Below are 21,805 nucleotides of genomic sequence, written 5' to 3' on the forward strand. Positions count from 1 at the left end.
TGCCCTCAGAGGACAAGGAGGAAAACTGCATCGAGGGAACCTTGGGGGTATTTCCTACACCGGCAGGACACCGCGGCATCACTCCATCCAGCAGACTAACAATTAACCCCACCAACCATAAACAACCTGCAGCTGCGAAGGGCAGCTTTTCCCCCCCACGATGAGTTTGGAGTGGTGACAGGAAGGAGGTTACGGCTGCACTCACGGCAAGCGAGGGTGCACCAAAACTCCCACCCTGCCCTTCTCACATGGACAGCAGCAAGGGAGTGCGGGTCCCACAAGGCAGCCCTCAATACAACCCTCCCTCCTCTCACAAGGGGTCCCTTTGGGTCCCCAATGATATTTTTGACCCCAGTGGAGCTGGAGCGGCTGGTAACCCCATAAATTCTTATCTTCCCCTCACTCACCAATAGTCCCTTATTCCCCACACTAACTCCGCTCTCTGCAGAGCGAAGTAAGTGCTCAGCAGTTATTTCATTCTCCTTGCACCACCTCGTTGCATCATCTGCAGAGCAGAAGTTCCCAGCACCAGGGAAGATTTTGCCCGTCGTGGAGATGTGCTCTCGCACACCCGTTACTTTTCTGAAGGAAAAAGAAAAAAAAGGCTTTTCTTTTCTTTCCCTGTGGTCCTGGAATAATTTATACCGGTTTTAATTAATAGGTTTAGCACCTCCAGACAAGCCAAGAAATCAAGTAAAGCAAAAGATTCAATCCTAAAAATACAACCCAGGCACAGAACCAATCCCAAGAGCACCCACCGGGCGTGGGGGAAGGGCCCAGACCCACCTAGCATCCCAAAACCACGGCCCTGAAAAGAGGAACAGGACTATCCACCCACACAATGAAGTTCGTGAGGAAGATCAGGAGAAACCAGGGGGGAGGGCAGAACCTGTGATGGCGGGTGTCACGGACGGCGCGGTCACTGGGGATCCTCTCGCTCTCCCGCTGGTTAAAGGCATGGAGCCGGTACGGGTCCTCGCCGCCCTTCCACCTCCGGGCGCTCAGGTACCTCCGCTCTTCAAACTGATCCCAAAGGTCGTCCCAGTCCACGTCTGAGCCCTGCGCGCACAAAGTCAGCCCCATTAGAGAGAGGAGAGACCGGAGCACGTCTGACCCCGCTCCGGAGGTCCTCCCAAGCCCCCACGGAGGTCGATCGGCCCCGCAGCACGGGCAAGCATAGCAAGAGCAGGCTAACAAGGAGCCTCATTAGGTCTTCAGGTTTTGGTGTGTTTCTTTTTTTTTTTCCCTAGGTCTTCAAACAGCATGTCAAAGTGAGCCTGCCAATTTGAATTTAAAATGACTAATCTGAAACCAAATTCAGGTCCCTGGTGGATTCCCCTCTCAAACAGCACAGCCTCGAGAAATATAAAAGCGCAAAGGTCTTGTTAGGGTTTTAACTTCTCTCCAGCAAAAAAAACAAAGGTATTTTACACCACCTGCCCCTCGCCCACTTTTTTTCAGGTGGGAAAGGGCCATCAGAACAGGAGCAGTTTCATCAAGCAAAATCCCGTATTTCCACAGCTGTACTCTGGAAGACTCTGAGACCCTGGAAGAAGGGAGCCATGGGCCTACCAGCCTGATTTCGGACCATCTTTGCCACAAGAAGGCTCCCACTAAGGACTTCAGCCCAACCACAGAGACAAAAGTGGGCAAGCATGTGCCCATGGGGCCTCCCCCCAGCAAAAGGATTGAGGAGCTGCATTTCGGGGTTACCCAACAGCTCCAACAGCTCTTGGGGGGGGGCTTAAGCATCCGATGGCGGCTTGGTGCCATCAGGGGGTTTAGCATCCCTCAGCAGCATGGTGCTGTCGGGGGATTTAAGCATCCCACAGCAGCATGGTGCTGTCGGGGGGTTTTGGGCATCCCTCGGCGGCGCAGTGCCTGAGCCAGCGAGCACAATGTAGCGATGATAAGATCTCATCGTTACAGCAGCACCACCTCTTTGATCTCAGCCTACGTGTAACACGGAGAGATGCAAAACATTTACAGACATCTCAGCCCTACAGAAAATGGTGATCTTATCCAATAATTGATCTTTTCTTCTGCTTTTCTTTTTTTTTTTTACCCCCCCCCCCCCCAGTTCACACCATCTCAAAGCCGATTTTGCCTGCTAATAGCACAAAATGAAGCTTTTGAAACAGGCGATTTTTATCCTGTAATTGATTTTACTCGCATCTGGCAGCGTGTTTTCTCCAGTCGTAGGAAGGGGAGGAGGGAGCCCCGGCTCCTGCAAGTGAACAGCGGCAGGACCAAGCCAGGCGCCTCCAGCAACACGAGCACCCCCAAAAAGCCCAGGGATGCAGGGGTTTCCAGACAAGGTCATATTGTCCTCCCCCAGTGTGACCCCACAGCCTCCTCGGGAGTTTCTCCAGCACTTATCCCAGTGCAGGGAAGATCAGAAGAAACCCCCCTGAGCCACCAGCCATACTGGGAGAAAGTTATTCAGGATAAGGAGAAAGTTATTCAAAGCTGGGAGAAAGTTATGAAACCAGTAAGGTCACTGCAGGAGGTTCACAAGGAGGATGTACGTAACCCGCCTGCGGGCTTTCGGGAGGACTGACGTACGCAGGGTGATAAATATTGTTTACGTTTTTTCTAAGGCATCTTGCAAAATGTGATTTACCGCTGCAGTAAAAGATCAGGGAGAAGTGAGCCGATTGCATCGCGGAGCCACCAACAGCCTGACGTTTATAAGATTTCATGATGACCCTGGGGGGTCTGGCGCCGTTAAAACAACCGCCGTGCAGTTGCAGTCCCTAAATTTTAATGCTGTGAAGAAAAGTAAAAGTTGGTTTTATCAAACTTAATAAGAAGAGAAATGGCTTTTAAAAGTGGACACATACGACTCAAGGCTGTTGGATATATACGTACATACATTTTTTTTTGATGTCAGTTAAACCCAGTAGCCTTGGATCAGCTAGAAGGGTGCAGCCGACGGCTCGAGCGGGAGGGCTGGCAGATTCCCTCAGGCAGACACAGCTCCAGGAAAACCGGAGCTTCCACGTGTGCTGCAAGGGCAGGGAGGCTCTGGCCAGGCCAGCAGAAGCAGGGCTCGGCCCACGGCAGGTTCCTGGCACGTGCTTCGAGGTCTGGGATGGCATTTCCCCAGCGTCCATCTATCCCTGCTACCATCCAGTTACTTGGGGTCCCTACAGTAAATGGATAAATGGACAAATACCAGTGCCTTATCCCGTGGTGTTTGCTTCCCATCCTGCCCTGGATAAACCTTGCACCCAAGGATAGCATTCTTGGTTCACACCGCTGTGAATAACTAAAGCCCCCATGAAATCTCCATCTGAAAGACACCAGCCCACCTTAATTCACCCAGGCTCTCTTTTTTTCAGTCAAGGAAAGCTATCAGCAGGATGGTTCCTAAATATGGGTAACTAAATACATATCTGAGATCAATAGCAAATAGATGCCAAATAGAGATTAAAGAGTTATTTCAACCACTACCTGGCCAAAGAGCTTTAGTTATAAAACAAGCCCAGGGATTGGGTTAACTTTCTCAGCCAGCAGTAGGTAGCCGGGCTTTTGTCATTTGCTTTCAACCCACATCTCCTGTCCAAATCTTCTGAAGACTAGGCATTCCTCAGCTTTCCATCCCGAGCTCCCCGCAAAGGTAACTGAAATCGGAGCAGGGATGCTCCGACCTGCACCGACCTTTGCAAAAAAAATACCTGCACAAAGAGGTGAGGGAATGCGAGGCCTCGGATGAGAAGCTCCCAGCTACACATGCGGTGGGAGGCAGGAGACCTCCCCGAACTGCACGCAGGGACTTGCCTGCTTCTCGGCACCTGATCAGGGATGGGAAAAGCGAGTTAAAGCGGAAGGAGAAATCCCCTTCGCTCACCCAGGGACAGCACATCAGGTACGGGTTACTGCATAAGGTCTTCATCATAATATTTCCGCCATGTATTATCACCTTTTCCTCGCACCAGAATTCTGTCTTGGGAGTTATTTAACTGATGTGCAGAAATCTAAATTTAATTTATTATGATCTAACTCACTTTAGAAGCCAAATTACCCTGCACTAGAAAAGGATCGAGTCAATACTCCACTTGCCTTTCTATTTATCTTCTACAGGGCTCCTCTCTCCAAGTTTCATATTCATTTTCTCTCATGTACTGGTAATAAATTTTCATTTTTTTTCCTGGAATTAGGTAATTTCTCTTTCAACATTGCAGTTTAATGGCTGATATTAATTATAGGAAACACAGTCAATGCTTAAAGAGTTTGAGAGACTCAATGAGTCTGCAGGAAAGAGAGGGGAAAAAAATATCCAAGGGATAGCCGGCCGCTCTCAGCAAACAAGTGCCGCCCCTGCTGACACCACACTGGGGGGGATCCCCTGGGGGGGTCAACGACAGGGACCCCCCCAGGCAAGGAGACACAGACAAAACTCATCACAGAGAGGACCTCCCATCTCCCGCCAGTGCCCAGCCAAGAGCAGGGCTCGCCAAGAGCCTTCTCCTTTGCCAGCCCACTAAAGGCAACCTTCCAAAACCACCCACTAAAGGCACCCCCCAAAACCACCCACCGCCTCGCCAGCAAAGGGCAAACCCCCAGAGCAAGCACAGAGCAGGCAGCTTTTCACCGCAACTGCACATTAAAGATCGAAAGTCCCTCAGTGCAAAGATGTAATTCGTCATCTGCCTCTTAAATCACAGCTCAGAAACAAAAAAAAAAAAAAAAAAAAGGGGGGGGGAAAAAATAATATTTCAAAATAAGAAGTGGTGCTGCGGGGGGAGAGCAGGTCATTAGCAGTAAAACCACAATTTTCTGGCAACTGCTAATGCCTTGTTTATGTGGATTTCTGCGAATATGACATTTTAATGGCATAATAATTGTGTGATTACAGTACAGCAGGGATCGCTGGAGCGGGAAGGAGGAACGAGCGACCCAGCTGGTTGCTGCTGCGGGCCCGCAGCGTCCCCACGGGATGCTCGGTCCCCTCCTGCCTGTCCCCACGGGCAGCCCCCGGCACCCCTCGCCTGGCACCGGAGGCCAGAGCAGGATGGACAGCGGGCAGGGGGCCGGCACCTTGCGGCAGCACCTTGGTGAGATGGCTCGGCAGAGAAAGGGCATTTCAGGTGAAAAGCCTGTCCCAAGCAGAGCCGGAGGTGACCGGGGACAGGCAAGTCACACTGGTCCCCAGGGCCAGCCTCCAGCTGCCCAGGAAGAAAAGGTCATGAGCCAAAAGCGGACTCTGATTCACTTTCTTCTTTCGCGGCACTGTTTTAAAATAGAGAACTTAAGCTTTCGCTAAAATAAAAGCTATTTTCCTTTGGGCTCAGCTGCCATTAGACTGAGGTGAATCGGACCAGCGCCACATGCATCCTTTCAGGAGGCAGCAAATCCAAGGCAGCCGGGTGGGCTTTGCTCGGGATTTGCCAGGGAGCCCCAATCTTTGGCCAGGCAAAGGGGTTTTGCCTGTGCAGGTACAATGATGACCCCAAGGGGGTCTGGCAGCAGCCAAATGGGCCTCTCCCTCAGCACTCCTCACACCCAGCTTTCCCTGGAAAAATCTCATCGTTACATAATCCCTGACCGAGCACTCACCGCTGAGCCTCCGTCCTGCCTTCCCTGGCACTCAGGCATTAAAAAAATTGGAGAGGAGGGGGAAATAATAACAATAAAAAAATAATAATACATCAGCCTAACAAAAGCTCCAACAAACAAGTGAAAACTCTAGAAACTGGGATGCCATTCGGCACGCTGCTGCCCAGCCACACTCGGTCGCTCCTCTGCCCGTGGACGGCTGGAGCATGTGTGCGCGTTCGGCACAGCCCGGGGGCACCGGAGGCAGAGGGCAATCCTTCAGCAGGAATTGCAACCAGGCATTATACAAATGAGATTTAAACGTCTCGCTGAAGCACGAGGCCCCTGCAAATGGGAGGTTCAATTATAGAGCTGTTACCAGCCGAGGCGCTAATGCCATCTGAAAGGACTATAATACTTCAAACAGGGCAGGGCTCATCCCTCCTCGTCCCCCAGTGCCACCGCATGCACTAAGAGGGTCAGCAGCCCCAGAGGAGAAAGAAGCAGGGCAGCATCACGCTGCCTCCATCTTCTTCCCCGTCTCTCCGAACAGCCCAGATGGAGCATCAAGATACAAGATCCTTCAGTCGAGCTTTGGTGGACTCTTCCTGACACCAGAATCCAGCAGCTTGGCTTCGCCCTGTGCGCCCAGTGCCGTGCATCCTGATGGGCTCATCCCCAAGAAACACGGGGGAGACAGACAGAGCACCACGGCCATGCTCTTTGCCCCTTGAAGAGCATGTGGCGGCGCCAAAATCAGGCTGTGGGTCTCTGGAGAACAGGCTTTGTACCCATCCTGCAGCATGTCCTCCAGTGCCTCGGGTAACGCTCAACAACAAACCGGCACAGACCCTGGAAGGGTCATATCCCATACCTCCTTTCCCTTATCCCCCTTCCCCAAGCTGCACAGCCCCCAAAACAATCAAGCACTTAAATACAAACCTAAGCGACTCCAGGCTTTTGGAGAAGCGCACAGAAATTCCTGTTTAAATGCCTGAAGTTAAGTACTTGCTTAAGTGCTTCATTGGCTCAGTGCCGTCTTCTCCAGCTTTGTGCTGATACCAACCACACATCGGAAACGGAGGTAGCTCGGCCCCGGCTATCATCCGCCCTTAATTAGTCTTCTACCCTGTGGGGATTTTAGCTCCAGTTCCTTTATTTGAGGGCTGTGAAGCTCCTCTTCCCCTTGCACAGGTACCTGGGCACAACATCCAGGTGCACCTTGGTGGCAGCTCCTCGGGACCCCAAAGGGATGCAACAGCAGACCCATGTCTGACAGCCCCAAGGAGGACTGGCATCTCCCACTGCTTAGAGGTGATTTACCGCATCTCAAGGGAGACTTGCAGATCTGAGTCTGCTCTGACCCCACTTCCTGGAGGAAGAAAGAACAAAAGAAAAAACAAAACTGAATAAAATATTAATACGGATACGTAATTAAAGCAAAGCTCTTCGCCAGCAAAGCCTGTCCTGTAGCTTGGGATCCCTGGAGAAGCTCTGAGCATTCACCATTAAGCTTCTCACTGGCAATGACCTTTCCCTGCTCGCGCACATCCACAGGCACACTGCTCCATCTTCAAAGGACAGAGCACTGCCTCCTCCTCTGCTAGCTCAGCAGGGAACACGAGTTCCCTGAGGACCTTCTAGCAAGCGTCCCACTTTCTCACTTGGCCCCGAGGCCAAGGCCAGGCTATCACCACGCTTGCTGCCCTCCCTGCCCGCTGCCCAGGTTCCTTTACCCGTCTCTCTCCAACCCATCCTCTAATGCCCACTCCTGCGTGGGCAGCGTCTGCATCTCTCCTGTGTTGCACACATCCATTTACACAATCAAGACACCTACTGCTGCAGGCAACAGGACCCACAAAGGCTGGAAAATGACGATGGTAAAAACTTGACCTTCGGGAACTGGAAGAAGACTTGATCTTCAAAAACTATGGCTGCAGCCGCTGCCTAGATGGAAACTTCCGCATCCAGGCTCTGGACAAGGTTCTCCAGTACCTTCCTCTGAATGTCCCCATGCTCAACTAGCATCAGCACAGGCCGTTGGCCCCGGATTCAGTGCAAGGAGCTGACCCAGGGCTAAGGCAGCTGTGCCATCGTTAAGTCGATCACAGCTAGAACCAGCTCTTTGTTTATCTTCTTGTCTGCATCTGCGGTAAACGATATACAGGGTTTGAAACACCCTCCAGAGGTTTAAATCTGCTAAAGTCTCCAGCCAAACACAAGAGCATGAAAAGCCGCCAGAGAATTATTGATGCTTTTTCCAGTAAGGCAGAAGCTTTAATTTTAAAACGGATGGCCAGGGCAGCCACCAAAACGGGGAATTTATTTGCAAATCACAAGCAGGGGACTCCGACTTGCAAGGAGAGAAAGATGACAGATTCATTGCTTTGATGAAAAGCCAAATTCTGTTTCCAGGGCTTCCCTGAGGAGAAAGCAAGTCAGCTCAGAGTTCACACCACGCTTTATCAGCAAGCACTTGCCGTGCCGGCAGCAGCCCCAGGTTAAAACGTACCCCCACCTCCTGCCAGCAGCCTGGGCCTGAGCTTCCCACGTGGACAATGCTCTTGTCTGCTGGATGTAGCATCAGGACACTGTCCTGCCCCTCTGGGGGGAGAGGCGATGCACACTCCCAGCCAGCATCCCAAGGAATCCCCATGGTGGCTTCCATCATCTCCAATATGCTGAGGAACCTTCTGCCTCCCTGTGACGCTGGAGAGGAGCACAGGATCCAGGCCACTGACTTCTAGAAATAACATCTAGCTACAAAATTCCCTGCGGTCCCACTTGGAAAGATGGTCTTCCTTTTTTGGACGCCCAACATCAGGTGTGCGCACGCAGCCATACTGTAGCACTTCGCAGTATAAAGAACGTAGCCTTTCATTCTTTAAAATAATACATTAGCCCATAGGATAGCCTGACACATGAAGACAAATCCTGTATAATTAAAAAGGAAAGGAAGCCGATTATATCCTCCTGGAGAATATTGCTGCCTGCTTCTGTTTTATTTATACGTTACACTGTATAATGAGCTGAATATTTAGGAGGTCAGCACAAACCAAGCTGCTGACTGGAGAAAAGAGAAGACCCAGCTCTGTCCGTGCTGGGAGCCAAGCAGGAGGGTGGAGAGGATTTTTGGTCATCTTCTCCTCCCCCTGCCTGCAGCCCCCCTGCTCTCAACCGCTCGTGCTCAGGCTGCATCAGTCTTCTCAAGCCCCCATCAAAAAAAGTTCTGCGTTCCCCCACAGCCCCCCGAGAAAGGATGAGCGAGGTCAGCCCGAGCCCGTTGGCGCCTGCCAACTCTTCTAATAGGTCTGCAAACAGTAATTCTGGACAGCAAACAAGACCAAATAGGTTTTAAGAGTCTACAAGAGAGTCTCTGCTTCCACTGAGATTTTTTCTCTTTTCTCTCCCTTTTTTTTTTTTTTTTTAAGATTTCAGTTTGGGTTTGGTTTTTGTTTTTGTTTTTTTTTTAAAAAAAAAAAAGGTGGAAACCCACTGGTCTGGCAGTGGCTCTGCTCCGCAGTGAGCCCCCCAGGTTGATGTCAATGGTCCCCCACTGGTGCCCCCACTGCCGCTCCCACCAGTGGTGGGACACCTGCCCTTTCCATCCTTCGCTGATGCCACCTACCCCCTGCCAGAGGGGGTACCCTTGTCACCCTGCTCCGGGCTTGCCAGGATACCAGGAGACGGCAGAGAGCATCTTTGCAGCCATTATGCCACATTAACTGGACACCATGGGCAGCCCCCCCACGGCCCATTGCCACCGCTCAGTGCCACCAGCCGCCGGCTGCAGGGTGTGGGTGAGGCTGAGAGCTGCTACCCTGATCCACGGCAATTATACAAGGCACTAATTGGGAAAGAAACGAAGGCAGCATTCCGTGTCCTCTTGCACGCCAGCCAAGTTCAGCTCATCTCCAGGATCACCAGAGGTCAAACGCATTTGGGAAGGGCCCTGACCCACGGCGGGCAAATAAGAGTGGCAAAGGGAGCTCCTGCATGGACAGACGGTGTTTTGTTTCCCTTCTGTGCCTTTTCAGGACGGACACGAGCTGCTTCCCAGCCATGAAGGTCAAACCAGCCTTCCCAGGCTTCAGCAGGAGCAGCAGATGATTTAGTGCTTAGGAGCCCATAGCTGCATTCAAGCCTCCAGCTGAGCTTTGCTCGTCCTTCTGCGCAAAAGCCAAAGTTCCTACCAAACCACAGAGCCTGAGCATCTCAGAGGTCGGAGAAGGTCTCCCCCTTCCCCATGGAGCTGCTGGTCCCAAGTGCCGGAGGACAGCCCGGGATGGGGGTGTTTGGGGAGAAAGGGAGGGGGAAAGGGGAGCAGGGAGGGAAGGGGAAAGGAGCCAGCAGCCAGCGTCCTCCTCTGAACCCAGCCCTTTAAAAAGCAGGCGGCTAATCCAAACTGCACCTCCCAAGCAAGGAAGGGATCGTGCTGTTAATACACTCAGCATCCTCGACCCGACACGGCCTTTTCGCAGCAGCAAAGCCAGGGGTAATCCATCTGGTAATTGCTTCCATGGGGATCTTTACACAGCTTTAGAAACTAATGCTACTATCCTTCCCCGAGCAGCCGCTCTTCCAAACCGAGCAGCAGAGAGGCGACGGATAACAGCAGCATATTAATGTGAAGGGAAAAGGGCCTCCAAGGGAGGGAAAGCTTCATTTTACCTTGGTTTACTCTAACAGGGGGGAAAAAAACCCCACAGATTAGAAAAATAGATATTCAAGCAAAATAAAATAATTGCAAATACACAAGGCAGTTATATGTATGGCTTTAGCTGTCTTCAGGAAGCCACCAGCTTGCCTTTCCCCCTCCCAGACCCGCCGGTGCCCACCTGTCAGATGCCATCCCACTAACAAAAAGCACCAAGGCTTCAATGTGACCCATCTCCTCGTCTCACTCACGCGTGTTTTGCAGAGAGGCAGGTGTTTCTGTAACCCGGAGAGGGCCCTCAACATGCAGGCAGAGGGAGATGAAGCTCAGGTCACGGCAACGATGCTCCAGGGTGCATGTACTACCCAGCCGCCAGCCCATCCTCCCCCCAGCTCTCCTCAAGGAGAAATTAGATATAAAACATTTGTGACAGCAAGAACTGATCTAAACCTTTGATCCTTAGGTACCTGCTGCTGGAGCGTCTGCAAGATCCCGAGCCTGGGAGCAACATGACTGACAGCACCTAGAGATACAGCAGCATAATTTAGAGCATATGTGTCAGCACAACTTTCTCCTATCTCAGCTCAGTAATAGGAATAAAAAGAAAAAAAAAAAGAAAAAAAAGAAGAAAAATAAACCTGGCTAGTGAGAAACGCACCATAGCAAGGTATGGCGAGTTAGAAAATAAATAAGCCTGTTGAGGAAGGACTGCGGGTCCCTGCCGGCCGCAAGCACACGCGCTGCAGGAGCCTCCAAAAAGTGCTGCGCCTTGGGATGGTGGGGGTTTAGCTGGGGATGGGGGAGACCAGGGGCACGGCTGGTGTGACCTGGCTGGGGAGATCACAGACAGATCTCCAGGGCCTGGCCACCTTCTTCCAGCAGCACAGCGCTGCTGCTCGCACAAGCAAACCCTGAGCAGAGCTGCCACCAGGCAGGGGAGCAGCGGCAGGGGACACACCAGGTCCACACAGCAGGGACAGCCTGAGGACAACACAGAGTTGGCAGCAGGGTCCAAAGCTCACATTGAGGCCTGAGCAATATTTTAGGGTAAATCTGCCCCCAAAATCATGCCCACAGGAGGAGAAGAGACAGCTCTGGGAAAAATCACAGCTTCTTCTGGAGCAAAGACCCCATTCTGCCACCGCAAAAGCCATCAGCTTCCTTTGAGGGACAAGCTTAAGCAGCAATGTCCTTCCCAAAAAGAGAAGCAGGCAAACAAGCATGGAGATGCACATCCCACCGCCCCCTCCTGCTGCGCTCATGCGAAGGAACGAGCACAGCTCCCCACGTTGCTGGGAAGATCAGAGATGTAAAAGGGAAACATAAGGAGGGAAGGAAAAAAAAAACCACAAAAAAAAAAAAAAACAAAAAAACCAACCAAAGCTGTAATTGGGTTTGTAGCAACCGACATCTGTAATCTGGAGGACAGCTGTGTTACCACCAAGGGCCCATCAGTGGAGCTCTCATACCCAGGAGGATGCTGGTTCAAAAAGCACTGCTTTGTCACAGCCGGGAGACGCAGGACAACCTTCCCTTCCCCCTTTCCCTAACACATTGGCAACATCTGATCAATATTTCTTGCACATCTCTAGAAGCTAAAAAAAAAAAAAAAAAAAAAAAAAAAATTGTACAAAAACCCACTCAAAATAAAAATAAAAACCAAACCCACTGCTAAGTCACCTGCTGCAGCAAACTCAAAACACCTCCTGAAAGCATGGGGATCTGGATGGAAACCAGCAACCAGGCAGCAAGCTCTGTTGTTATTATCAGGAAAAAAATAAGATCTGTGTTTGGCACTGATTCTCTCTCACACATACACACACGTTTCACCGCAATAAGAGGATTTTTGGAGTCATCAGTCATGAAAATGCAGATGGAAGTTTTGACGATGCTTCTGCTTGGACATGCATCAACCCCCTTGGCTGCAATGAGGTAGTTTGTCCAATGGCTCCGGGCATGCTCCTGCCCGGCTCCACCACGACTCCACACACCATGGCCAACCCACGCCTGGGGACAGCAAGCCTTGCCCGTACCTCAACGCAACCAACCCCAAAACCTCGTCCTCTTCAATGCAGACAGCAAAGCGCTTCTATAGATGGCACTTTGTGTTAGCACACGATGTGAGGAGGCACGACGCACGTGGGCAAGCTGAGTGAGCATGATACAAGCCTGTGGCAGGGCTCAAATCAGGGCAGAAATAAGACCCCCTAAATCTGTCGGCTCTTGATGCTTCAGCGGTACCAGCCTCGGAAGAGGTGGTAGTTGCGGGCATGGTACAGCTTCTCACAGCACAGCTGGGTGGCAAGTCAACGCGTGCTCCGCTCATTAGCCACAGCAGCATGGAGGTGTCATCACCCAAGGGTTGCCCACCCTTTTACCAGAAATAAGTTGATAGGCAACACCTCCAAGACCTCCAAACTCAAACAGTCTGCACCAAAACAGCCCAACAGCCTCTTTAACGAAGAGCATTCCGCACCAGGCGAACACATTAGCTCCAGCAGAAGCTGTGCAGTATCATAGAATCATAGAATGTGTTAGGTTGGAAGGGACCTTTAAAGGCCATCTAGTCCAACCCCCCTGCAGGAAGCAGGGACATCTTCAACTAGATCAGGTTGAGCCTCGTCAAGCCTGGCCTTGAATGTCTCCAGGGATGGGGCCTCCACCACCTCTCTGGGCAACCTGTTCCAGTGTCTCACCACCCTCACTGTAAAGAACTTCTTCCTGATGTCTAATCTAAACCTACCCTGCTCTAGTTTAATGCCATTACCCCTCGTCCTATCACTACAATATCTACCAAAGGTGAAGGTCCCTGCTCTCAGAAAGCTATGGAGGGCAGAAGGGAAGTGCCCCACAGGATGCAAGGAGCACAGAATAAAGGCTGGACCCACTTTTAGGCAGCCCCACCGCCTGGCTGGGCAATTGATCCCCCTTGCTCCCGCAGCGACACACTCCCCTTGCCGGCAGCACCCTGCATTAAGGATTAGGTGGGATCAGACATGGGATAATACAAATGAGGTCGCATTTGCTGCTGACAGGAGCTGCAAAGAAATGAGGAGAGACAGTCTTCCCAGACAGAGGAACATGAGATGCTGTTAAACTCCAGCCAGGCAGGAGAGGAAAGCAAGGGTATGGCTGAGACCAGGCTAACATGGCTTTTCTGCTCACAGGTTTGGATATACCACTACAGTGTCCGATGGCCCCCAGGTACAGGGGGAAGGGACTCTCCTTGCAGAGGAGGCACGTCGCCAGCTGGGCATCCCGGTGGAAAGCAGGGGAGGTGGGGAGCGGAAGGTGCAGGGAGGCTCTCCGCAGCCAGAGGAAAGTCTCTTACACCATTCCTTCACGGGTCTGTGTAACTGGAGATGAAACAAAAACCTTTCACTGTCTGCACAGTCCTGAAAGCACGAGTTGAGCCCCAAATTGGTGATGCTGTTTCCCTTAGTGTTGGGCATCTTCTGGCTCACTTCTCCATCCTCACCCTCCTCTTACATCCCTCAGCAGCTCCCTCCTGCCAGCCACAGGCGTGCCCCTACCTCCCCTCGCTCCCCGAGCCCTTGGCACCAGCCGCGGCATGTCCTCAGAGGGGAGAAGATGGTGATACAAAGGCCTCAGGGGTACGTTCAAGGCCTTGACAGGCACACCAGAGCAAGCAAAAGCCACGACACCTTGTGGAAGGAAGGGTGGGGAGAAGAAACCCTGTGGATGGAGAAGACCTGCCAAGGGTCAGACACGCTACTCCACAGACCTTTCCTGAAAACAAAGCAGACGTTCTACCAGCCACGGGGCAGGCATGCTTGAGCCCCTCAACCAGCACTGGTCCTGATGGCTCTGAAAAAAACCCCACCTGACTGCTTTTATATTTGATTTACTGCTTGTAAAGGCACCTCCAGAGCACAAGCTCCAGCTGAGCATTTTCATACTCTTTCTGCCCTTGCTGGAGCCCAAAGGGGAAGAAACTCACAAGACACGATGAGCTCTGCACACACCGCCACAAGCTCCCAGCTCGGAGCTGGATGACCTGCCACCAGCACGTGCGTGGCCCCGGGAAAGGCAGGGAGGCAGAGCCCCAGCTGCAATGCCCACCACAGCCCCAGCAAACCTGTGCGCAGATGGCGACGGGACTGGTCCCTCTGTGGCCAGCAGCATCTGCTGCCGCTGCTGCCCACATCAACGCAGACGCTGGGAGAGACACACCAGAAATAACCGGTTACACAAGCCAGGACTTTTCCTCCTACGCAGGCAAAGAGAGTTTTAATCCCAAACTACCGGGTACAGCTGAGCGTCTGAATGCATCCCCTCCTTTTTGCAGCGGAAGGAACATCTCAATAGCAATGAAATGGACCCAAAAAAAAAAAAAGTGCCAAGACAAAAGAAGGCCAACGGGAAGTACCGGTGGCTTGTGACAGGTAGGCTGGCGAACATCTGTGTGGCAGAGAGTTTCTGCTCTTGATCTGCCAGCGACCTTTATGCCTGCTCTGAAACAGGGGCAATAATGCTCGCTTAGAGTCTCATGCTGAATTAATCGTTGCAAAGTGCTCTACGGTTCAGCGACGAGAGATAGGAAGGCAGCACTAAGTATGATCATAGCCGTACTCAGCAAGACTAATGGTCTGTGCTGTGCTACGGTCCCCGGTAAGCTGTCTGTAACGCCGCTTAATGCTTCGGAGGAGGACGCACGGCAGCCCCGGCAGCAGGGGTGAACCCTCCTCCCTGCCCCAGACAGGCACCGGCAGCATCTGCCCAGCTCCCCGTGTCAGCCGGGGGGCTCATCCCAGCCAGGCACAGTCTGGTTGTACCCCATTGTACCCCCTAGCTCCAAAACCGCTGAGCTGAGAAATGCGGTGTTCAGAGGAGCAGAGAAAAAGAAAGAGGGGAAAAAAAAAATAATAATCTAATGAGGCTAAAGAAAACAAGTTACTTTAAAAGGCTTCCTCCTCTCTGCCAACTTCTGACCTCCTCCTGGGCTCTCTGCCCAGGAAGCAGCATCAGGCAGGGCGAGGAGCAGGCAGGGCACGCACAGCAGCATCTGCCCAGGGGTGAGTGCTTCCCGGCTGAAGCCGCCATGCAGAGCCGGTGCGGTGTAACGCAGCCAGCCAAAGGGGCGCAGAGCGACAGCGGGGAGGGACGAGGGTTTCGGTCCCCATCTGGCCCCATGGCAGACTTCCCTCCTGCCCAGGTGGAAAGGACCGGTGTGTGCCCGCAGCTCCCTCCCCTGCCAAGCCGCTCGTTCCCGCACCCACCCTCAGCTTTCCACAGCCCAGTTTTCTTACAGGGATGTAGGAAATTAAATTTATCAGTGTATATGCATATATATGCCTGCACACCGCGTTTTTCCTGCTCATTTACACACCCTTTCCTGCAAAGAGCCTCCAAGCTGAACAGCTCGAGCTGCCACAGGGATTTGCTGGGGGCACGGAGCGGGAAAGCTGGCCCTCGGGGAGCAGGGTGACAGCCATGCACAGAAGGGCTGCTCAGAAAGGCAGCAGCACCGCTGGGTCACACACCGCTGGGTCACATCTGCCTAAACACTCCATCTCTCATGGGAGTCTCAACAGCAAAAACCTGGGAAAAACTATGGGTGAGTGAGCACAGGGACACCTCTTCTGAGCACCCCGCTGCTGCCAGCACACTCCATCCTCTTGTTTAACGTCCACACGGACCTTTATCTCATGTATCTGTCCAGTCACCGCTGAACCCACGCAAGCGTTCAACGCCCAGAAGACGCTGCTGCAGGGCGCTCCACAAACACCCTGCATCCATCCACACTGAACCTGCCCCTGACAGCTTCCTTTGATGACCCCAGCTTTTGTCCAGGCAGAGATGGGAGGTATTTCCTACCCACCCGTTCTCTGACATTAATGATCTTCCAGATCTCCAACACAACCCCCACCTCCTCCATCGCAGGTTAAGCAGCCCAAGCCTACTTCTCGCAGAGAAGCCACCTGAAAGCCTTGATCACCTGTGTCCCAGCTCAGCACCGTTCCCAGCTCTCTGAGACGGCAGGGAGCAAAGAGCAGGCAGGTTTCACCAGGGGTTCACGTAGCAGCACCCTGGTTGCCCTCGCCCCTTGACCACCCATGGTTCACCAGCAATGCAACCGACCTGCCCGCCACGCTCCAGCCCTTGGTGCTTGCTGTGGGGGCCATCTGTGCTTCCTGAGCATCACTCACCTCTGCCTGCAGTCAAAGTAAAACCCAAGCACAAGGCACTTGAGAGAGGCTGTTTTTCAGTCTTGCCCTCTGCCTCGCTACTTAAATATCCACAAGAAGACAAGCAGCAAAAGCCTCATTATTCTAAAACATGAGCCCAGGCTGCTAAAAGGCACAGGGGTTGCGGGAGCAAGGTACATCAGGACAAGATGCTCTTCCACACCGAGATGGAAAACAAAAGCACAAGGGGTTTGGCGGGGGCTCTGCTATTTCCAGCCCCACGGCTGAGCTCCGGCAGGCTCCCTGTGGCTTATCCCTCACCTCCTGCCCAGCGCCAGCGATGCCGAACGGGAACGGGCAGCCAAGAGCTATGGGAGCAGGGCTCTCCCGCCAGCGCCGGGCTAAGCCCAGCAGCCCCTTACTTTCCCAGACAAAAGTGGTGAATGCAGGGAATAAAATTAAAATTCTTCTTTGTGTTTTGATTTAACATTTTATTCTGTATCAGAAGCGGCAGGAATAACACGTGGGAAATGCAAAGCGAGTAACGTCTCCGGCTCGATAGCAGGAGAAGCCAGAAGAAACACTAGGGCATCTAGGACAAGCGCTACAAGGCTCATTTTAAAATGTTCCCTCCGCCAACACGGATAAATATTTGAGCAAAAAATATTACAGAAAAATTCAGTTGACTCACGAAGAGCAAGCGTGTTAAATATAGAAAATAAATTAAATAATTAAATGGCAAAAGAAATGGGATTTTAGCCCTGCTTTGAGCATAATTTTCCTTACAGCCTTACGCGGTGAGCTACCAAGCTGCTTTTAACCCTCAGAGTGGGTGAAGCAGATGGCAAAGTGAGCTTTTGCCATGCTCCCGGGCCGTATTTCCCCCAGTCGGGAAGCGCAGAGCAGTGGGGCTGGCACAGGGAGCTCCCCTCGGCCACTGCCCCCGGGGCACAGCACAGATTCACCCAGGGCTCCCCATCCCTTCTCCACGTCCTGATGAGGCAGCCAAAGTGCAGAGACAGCGACTGCTTTGCCCCACAGCGGCCCAGAAACTCTCCGTGGGATGCAAACCCACCGGGAACGGCTGGGCTCTCCCAGCGCTGCGGGTGTATGTGGCAGCTCTTTAGGTACAGTCCAATTCAAGCTTAAAAAAAAAAAAAAATATTTCAAAACAAAAAATCCCAGCTCCAAATAGACTCAAAGATCTTGGGACAGACAAAATTTAGGCTATAGATGCTACAGCCAGATCCTGTTATTTCCAGGAGCCAAGCCCTGCAATTTAAAGGTGCCCTGGCACTAACCCACCCCAAACGCGGCTGCCGGCCTCTGCTGCGCTCATAAATTACATATGGCAAAAAGGGCACGCTCAAAGTCTCGGTGCCGCTTTTGAGAGCTCAGGGCTGATCCGGCTCACCGAGGCTTTTACCCGTCCCCAGGCAGAGCAGGGCAGCTCCTCGCTCAAACCAGCGGGGAAGCCCGAGGCTGCACAGGAATCAGAGAGCCACATTCACCTCCGCTCCCAGAAACGATTCCCCGATATTAAAGCAGGAAAATCTCACGGCAAGGCTGTGCTGGCAGGTGCCTGCTGCGACTGCGGGACCAGCAAGGCTGTTGGTCCCCACATTGCCATCCACCCCGGCGGCTTTCTCCTTCCACAGCCTGCAAGATGCCTGAAAGACGCGAGCAGCAGGGTAAGAGCCAGGGAGAGGATAAGCTCAGAGCCAGGCGCTTTTACTCACAACCCTCCCCTTTCTTCCACCAGCGCCCCCTCAAAAAAAAGGTCCTTTCCTCTTTCCTAAGTGACATCCTCAGAGCGTCCGCTGCCTCGATGCAGGGGCAACCTGGGCAGCCCACTGAGGTGAGACAGGAGAAACGACTTCAAGGCACATTTCGGTGTCGGTGACCAGCAGGCTGAAAACCAGCAGCATCAGCTCCCCAAATAACACACGGCGGCTGAGGCTACACCGCTGATCTTGGCAACAACCCCTTCCCTCTCAGCTACAGAAAACCTATATACAGGAAAACATACATACATACATACATGCATATATATATGTATATATATGACATTCATGTTATTTTGCCTTTTCTAAACAGTCTGGGAAAGCAACGTGGATTTGCTTTTCCCAAGCAAGAGATGCCCACGGATAAGCAGTGTCCCCAACTCGCCGTGCCACACTCCTCTCAGTCTTGAGCCTCAGGCCCCTTCTCTTCTCCACCAATGCTGCTGGAAGTCACGGAGAGGAGGATTAAATCGCTACAGCAAACTAATTGAAACACATCCGAAACATTCCTAATCTTCGTCAGGCCTAATCTTCTTTGTATTTATCCTGGCATCAGCTTTACAGGGATGGAAGACAGAAGTATACGCCTAGGGCTGCCGGGCCACAAAAGGAGCAGCCCAAGCAGCAGGGACAAATACAAGAACTTAATAATAGGGTTGTGGTTAATGGTTTGCAAATGTTTTATGAACGGGCCTACGTCTTTCTCGGTCCTGAGCAATGCCTGTTGCTCACAATGGGCTCCACATCACTATCGCAGCCACCAGCGCTACCCACGTCAGTGACAAGTGGTGTCCCCCAGGGGTCTGTACTGGGACCAGTACCGTTTAATATCTTCATCAGTGATACAGACAGTGGGATCTCATGCACCCTCAGCATATTTGCAGATGACACCAAGCCGAGTGGTGTGCTGGACACGCCTGAGGGATGGGATGCCATCCAGAGGGACCTGGACAGGATCAAGAAGTGGGCCTGTGTGAACCTCATGAGGTTCAACAAGGCCAAGTGCAGGGTCCTTGCACCTGGGTTGGGGTAACCCCCAGCATCAATACAGGCTGGGGGATGAAGGGAGCAGACCTGCCAAGAAGGACTTGGGGGGACTGGTGGATGAAAAGCCGGACATGAACCGGCAATGTGAGCTCACAGCCCAGGAAGCCAACCCCATCCTGGCCTGCATCAAAAGCAGCATGGCCAGCAGGTCAAGCAAGGTGATTCTCCCCCTCTACTCCACTCTGGTGAGACCCCACCTGGAGTACTGCGTCCAGCTCCGGGGCCCTCAGCACAGTAAAGACATGGACCTGTTGGAGCAGGTCCAGAGGAGGGCCACGAAGGTGATCAGAGGGCTGGAGCACCTCTGCTATGAAAACAGGCTGAGAGAGGTGGGGTTGTTCAGCCCGGAGAAGAGAAGGCTTCGGGGAAATCTTGTTACAGCCTTTCAGTACATAAAGGGGGCTTATAAGAAAGATGGGGACAAACTTTTTAGCAGGACCTGTTGTGATAGGACAAGGGGTAATGGTTTTAAACTAAAAAAAGGTAGATCCAGACTAGATAGAAGGAGGAAGGTTTTTTTTTTTATGATGAGGGTGGTGAGACACTGGCACAGGTTGCCCAGAGAGGTGTTAGATGCTGCATCCCTGGAAACATTCAAGGTCAGGTTGGACGGGCTCTGAGCAAGCTGATTGAGTTGAAGATGTCCCTGCTTATCACAGGGGATTTAGACTAGGTGACCTTTAAAGGTCCCTTCTAACCCAAACTATTGTATGATTCTATTAAAGTGTTTGCCTATTGCTTTTTCTGCCTTGCTTCAACGTGTGCAACTCAGTTTTGATTTTAATTGCAAAGTCCCCACATTCTGCAAACCAAAAGTAGCTGGAATTGAAATTGCAAAGTAAAACCACCTATCAACAAAAATCAAAGCACCACACTGCCAAAACTGAGTGACACGCACAAAGCGGGGAGCTTAAGTGGGGAGGGGAAAAATGGAAATTACATTAATAGCACGTTTTCATTCATAATAATCTGAGAGACTGGTAATGACACTGGAAGGTGAGCTACCCTCGGCCCAAGGAGACGTGGCTGTTTATGAAACCATCTGGCTGTCAGCCACTTCAACGCCTCGCAAAGGTAAAGTGTAAATGGCCACTGCAACACGTCGCGGTGCCAGCTGCGGTCAGGTAGAGCCGGGCTGGCCGCAGCCCTCTGGGCAGAGAGAGGATGCTCTGTCCTCCACCTGGCAGGGGGAAAGGCAAAAAAAATCCAGAAATCGTCTGCATTATGGGGAGGAGTAGCAGTCTGCAGTTTATAGGGTTGTTGGTTTGTGGGCTTTTTTTCATTCTATGTAACTTGTTTATTTAGGAAGAGGCTTATAAATCATTGCTTTCTTAAAAGTGGGCACCAGGTAATGACTACAGGAGAGTACTTCTTTGCTTTTAAGAAAGCGTTGCACAAAAATGATCAGATCTACTTAATAGGCTGTTGAAACAGCGTAATGCCAGCCTCTTATGTTATCCTGGTTCCTAATGATTTCATTAACCGGAGAGCTGGAAGGACATCGACTTGGCATTCCTGGTCTCTGCAATTATATTCTGCTCAGACACAAGCAGGAGCTATATCCAAACAGCAACAGGTAGGATAATATTTAACGCCCACCTCTTTCCCTTGACGTTCTCTGGTTTGAAATAGAGTCCTAGTGCCATTTACTGGCAGTGAAACTAATAGGATTCTGTAAAAATCAATCCATAAATGCACAGACGCTAAAATGAATGGTTTCCTTTCTCTTCAGCTTAAAGGAGGGCTCTTTTATGGGTATCTATATGCCGGCATGAAAATTTCAGGAACAACTTTTCTAAGTCTTCATTAAATTCAAGGGGATTTTTGTAGAGAAGACTGCTTTAAAAGAAACTGCTATTTCACACCACAGCTCACTATTACCCACAAACCTAAAAGAGCGAAGCTCGCCGGAGCTGCCCCGACTGCACCGCGTTGTCCATGGGACGTGGGAACCAAGCCCCACACCCAACACAGGAGCTACTGAACTGAAACGATGTGCCAGCATCCACCAGCATCCCCGTCCCTTCTCCAGCAGCCGCTGCACCCACAGAAGAACACTGCCAACGGCAAAACGCTGCCTGGCCTCGTCCCTGGGGACCCCAAGAAAGCAGCAGTGCCGGGGTCTGCCCTGCCGGCGGGGGACCACTGTCAGTAGAGGGTTTCCAGGTGGGAGAAATAAATTCATTAACTGAAACTGAGTGCTTTTGGGCAGGCCAAGGTAAATGTTTCTTAATAAAATATTTCATAAAAATGAATAAAATAAAAAAAAGAAATATTTCTTCCCTACCCACTGCATTAATGGCAGGGGGTGGGTTTGGGGGTTGACTATTTTTGGAGGAAGCAAAAAAGTTTCTCGCTGTTTCTCGCTTCTGAAAGCAAAAGTTTATCAGAGCAGCCTGAAAACTGACAGATTATTCGGATTTCTGGCTCCACAAGGACATTTCTTCCGAGACCGCTTTCCTGGAAGTGCAACGATAATTCCTGCCCCAGCGGTGAGGTGGGGATGCCGGGCAAACCCCTGCGTTGCTCTCTGAACCAGCTCTGCATCACTTTCTCCCTTCTCCAGAGTGGTGCAGGCTCTGGGGTTAGCCTTAAATCCTGGTTTGTGGTCCCCAGCCCCCCCGCTG

At 51.8% G+C, this 21,805-nt stretch overlaps 1 protein-coding gene across 5 annotated transcripts in view; it reads right to left on the reverse strand.

Annotated features, from left to right (window-relative positions):
* GALNT14 (polypeptide N-acetylgalactosaminyltransferase 14) overlaps positions 1-21,805 on the reverse strand; it is a 104,132-nt gene that overhangs the window by 62,634 nt on the left and 19,693 nt on the right. For 2 of the 5 annotated variants that reach the window (XM_054196840.1, XM_054196839.1), the window contains exon 2: positions 890-1,059. The exons of 2 other annotated variants lie outside the window; for them this stretch is intronic. Coding sequence is in view for 2 of the 3 variants with exons in the window: in XM_054196839.1 (XP_054052814.1) it covers positions 890-1,059 (170 nt within the window). In the remaining variant the exon portion in view is untranslated. Of the gene's footprint in view, positions 1-838; positions 1,060-21,805 lie in introns of all 5 variants that reach the window. One more of the 5 variants, XM_054196837.1, reaches the window with a different exon arrangement.

This window comes from Rissa tridactyla, chromosome 3 (assembly GCF_028500815.1).
Source record: "Rissa tridactyla isolate bRisTri1 chromosome 3, bRisTri1.patW.cur.20221130, whole genome shotgun sequence".
In the NCBI taxonomy this organism is placed as follows: domain Eukaryota; kingdom Metazoa; phylum Chordata; class Aves; order Charadriiformes; family Laridae; genus Rissa; species Rissa tridactyla.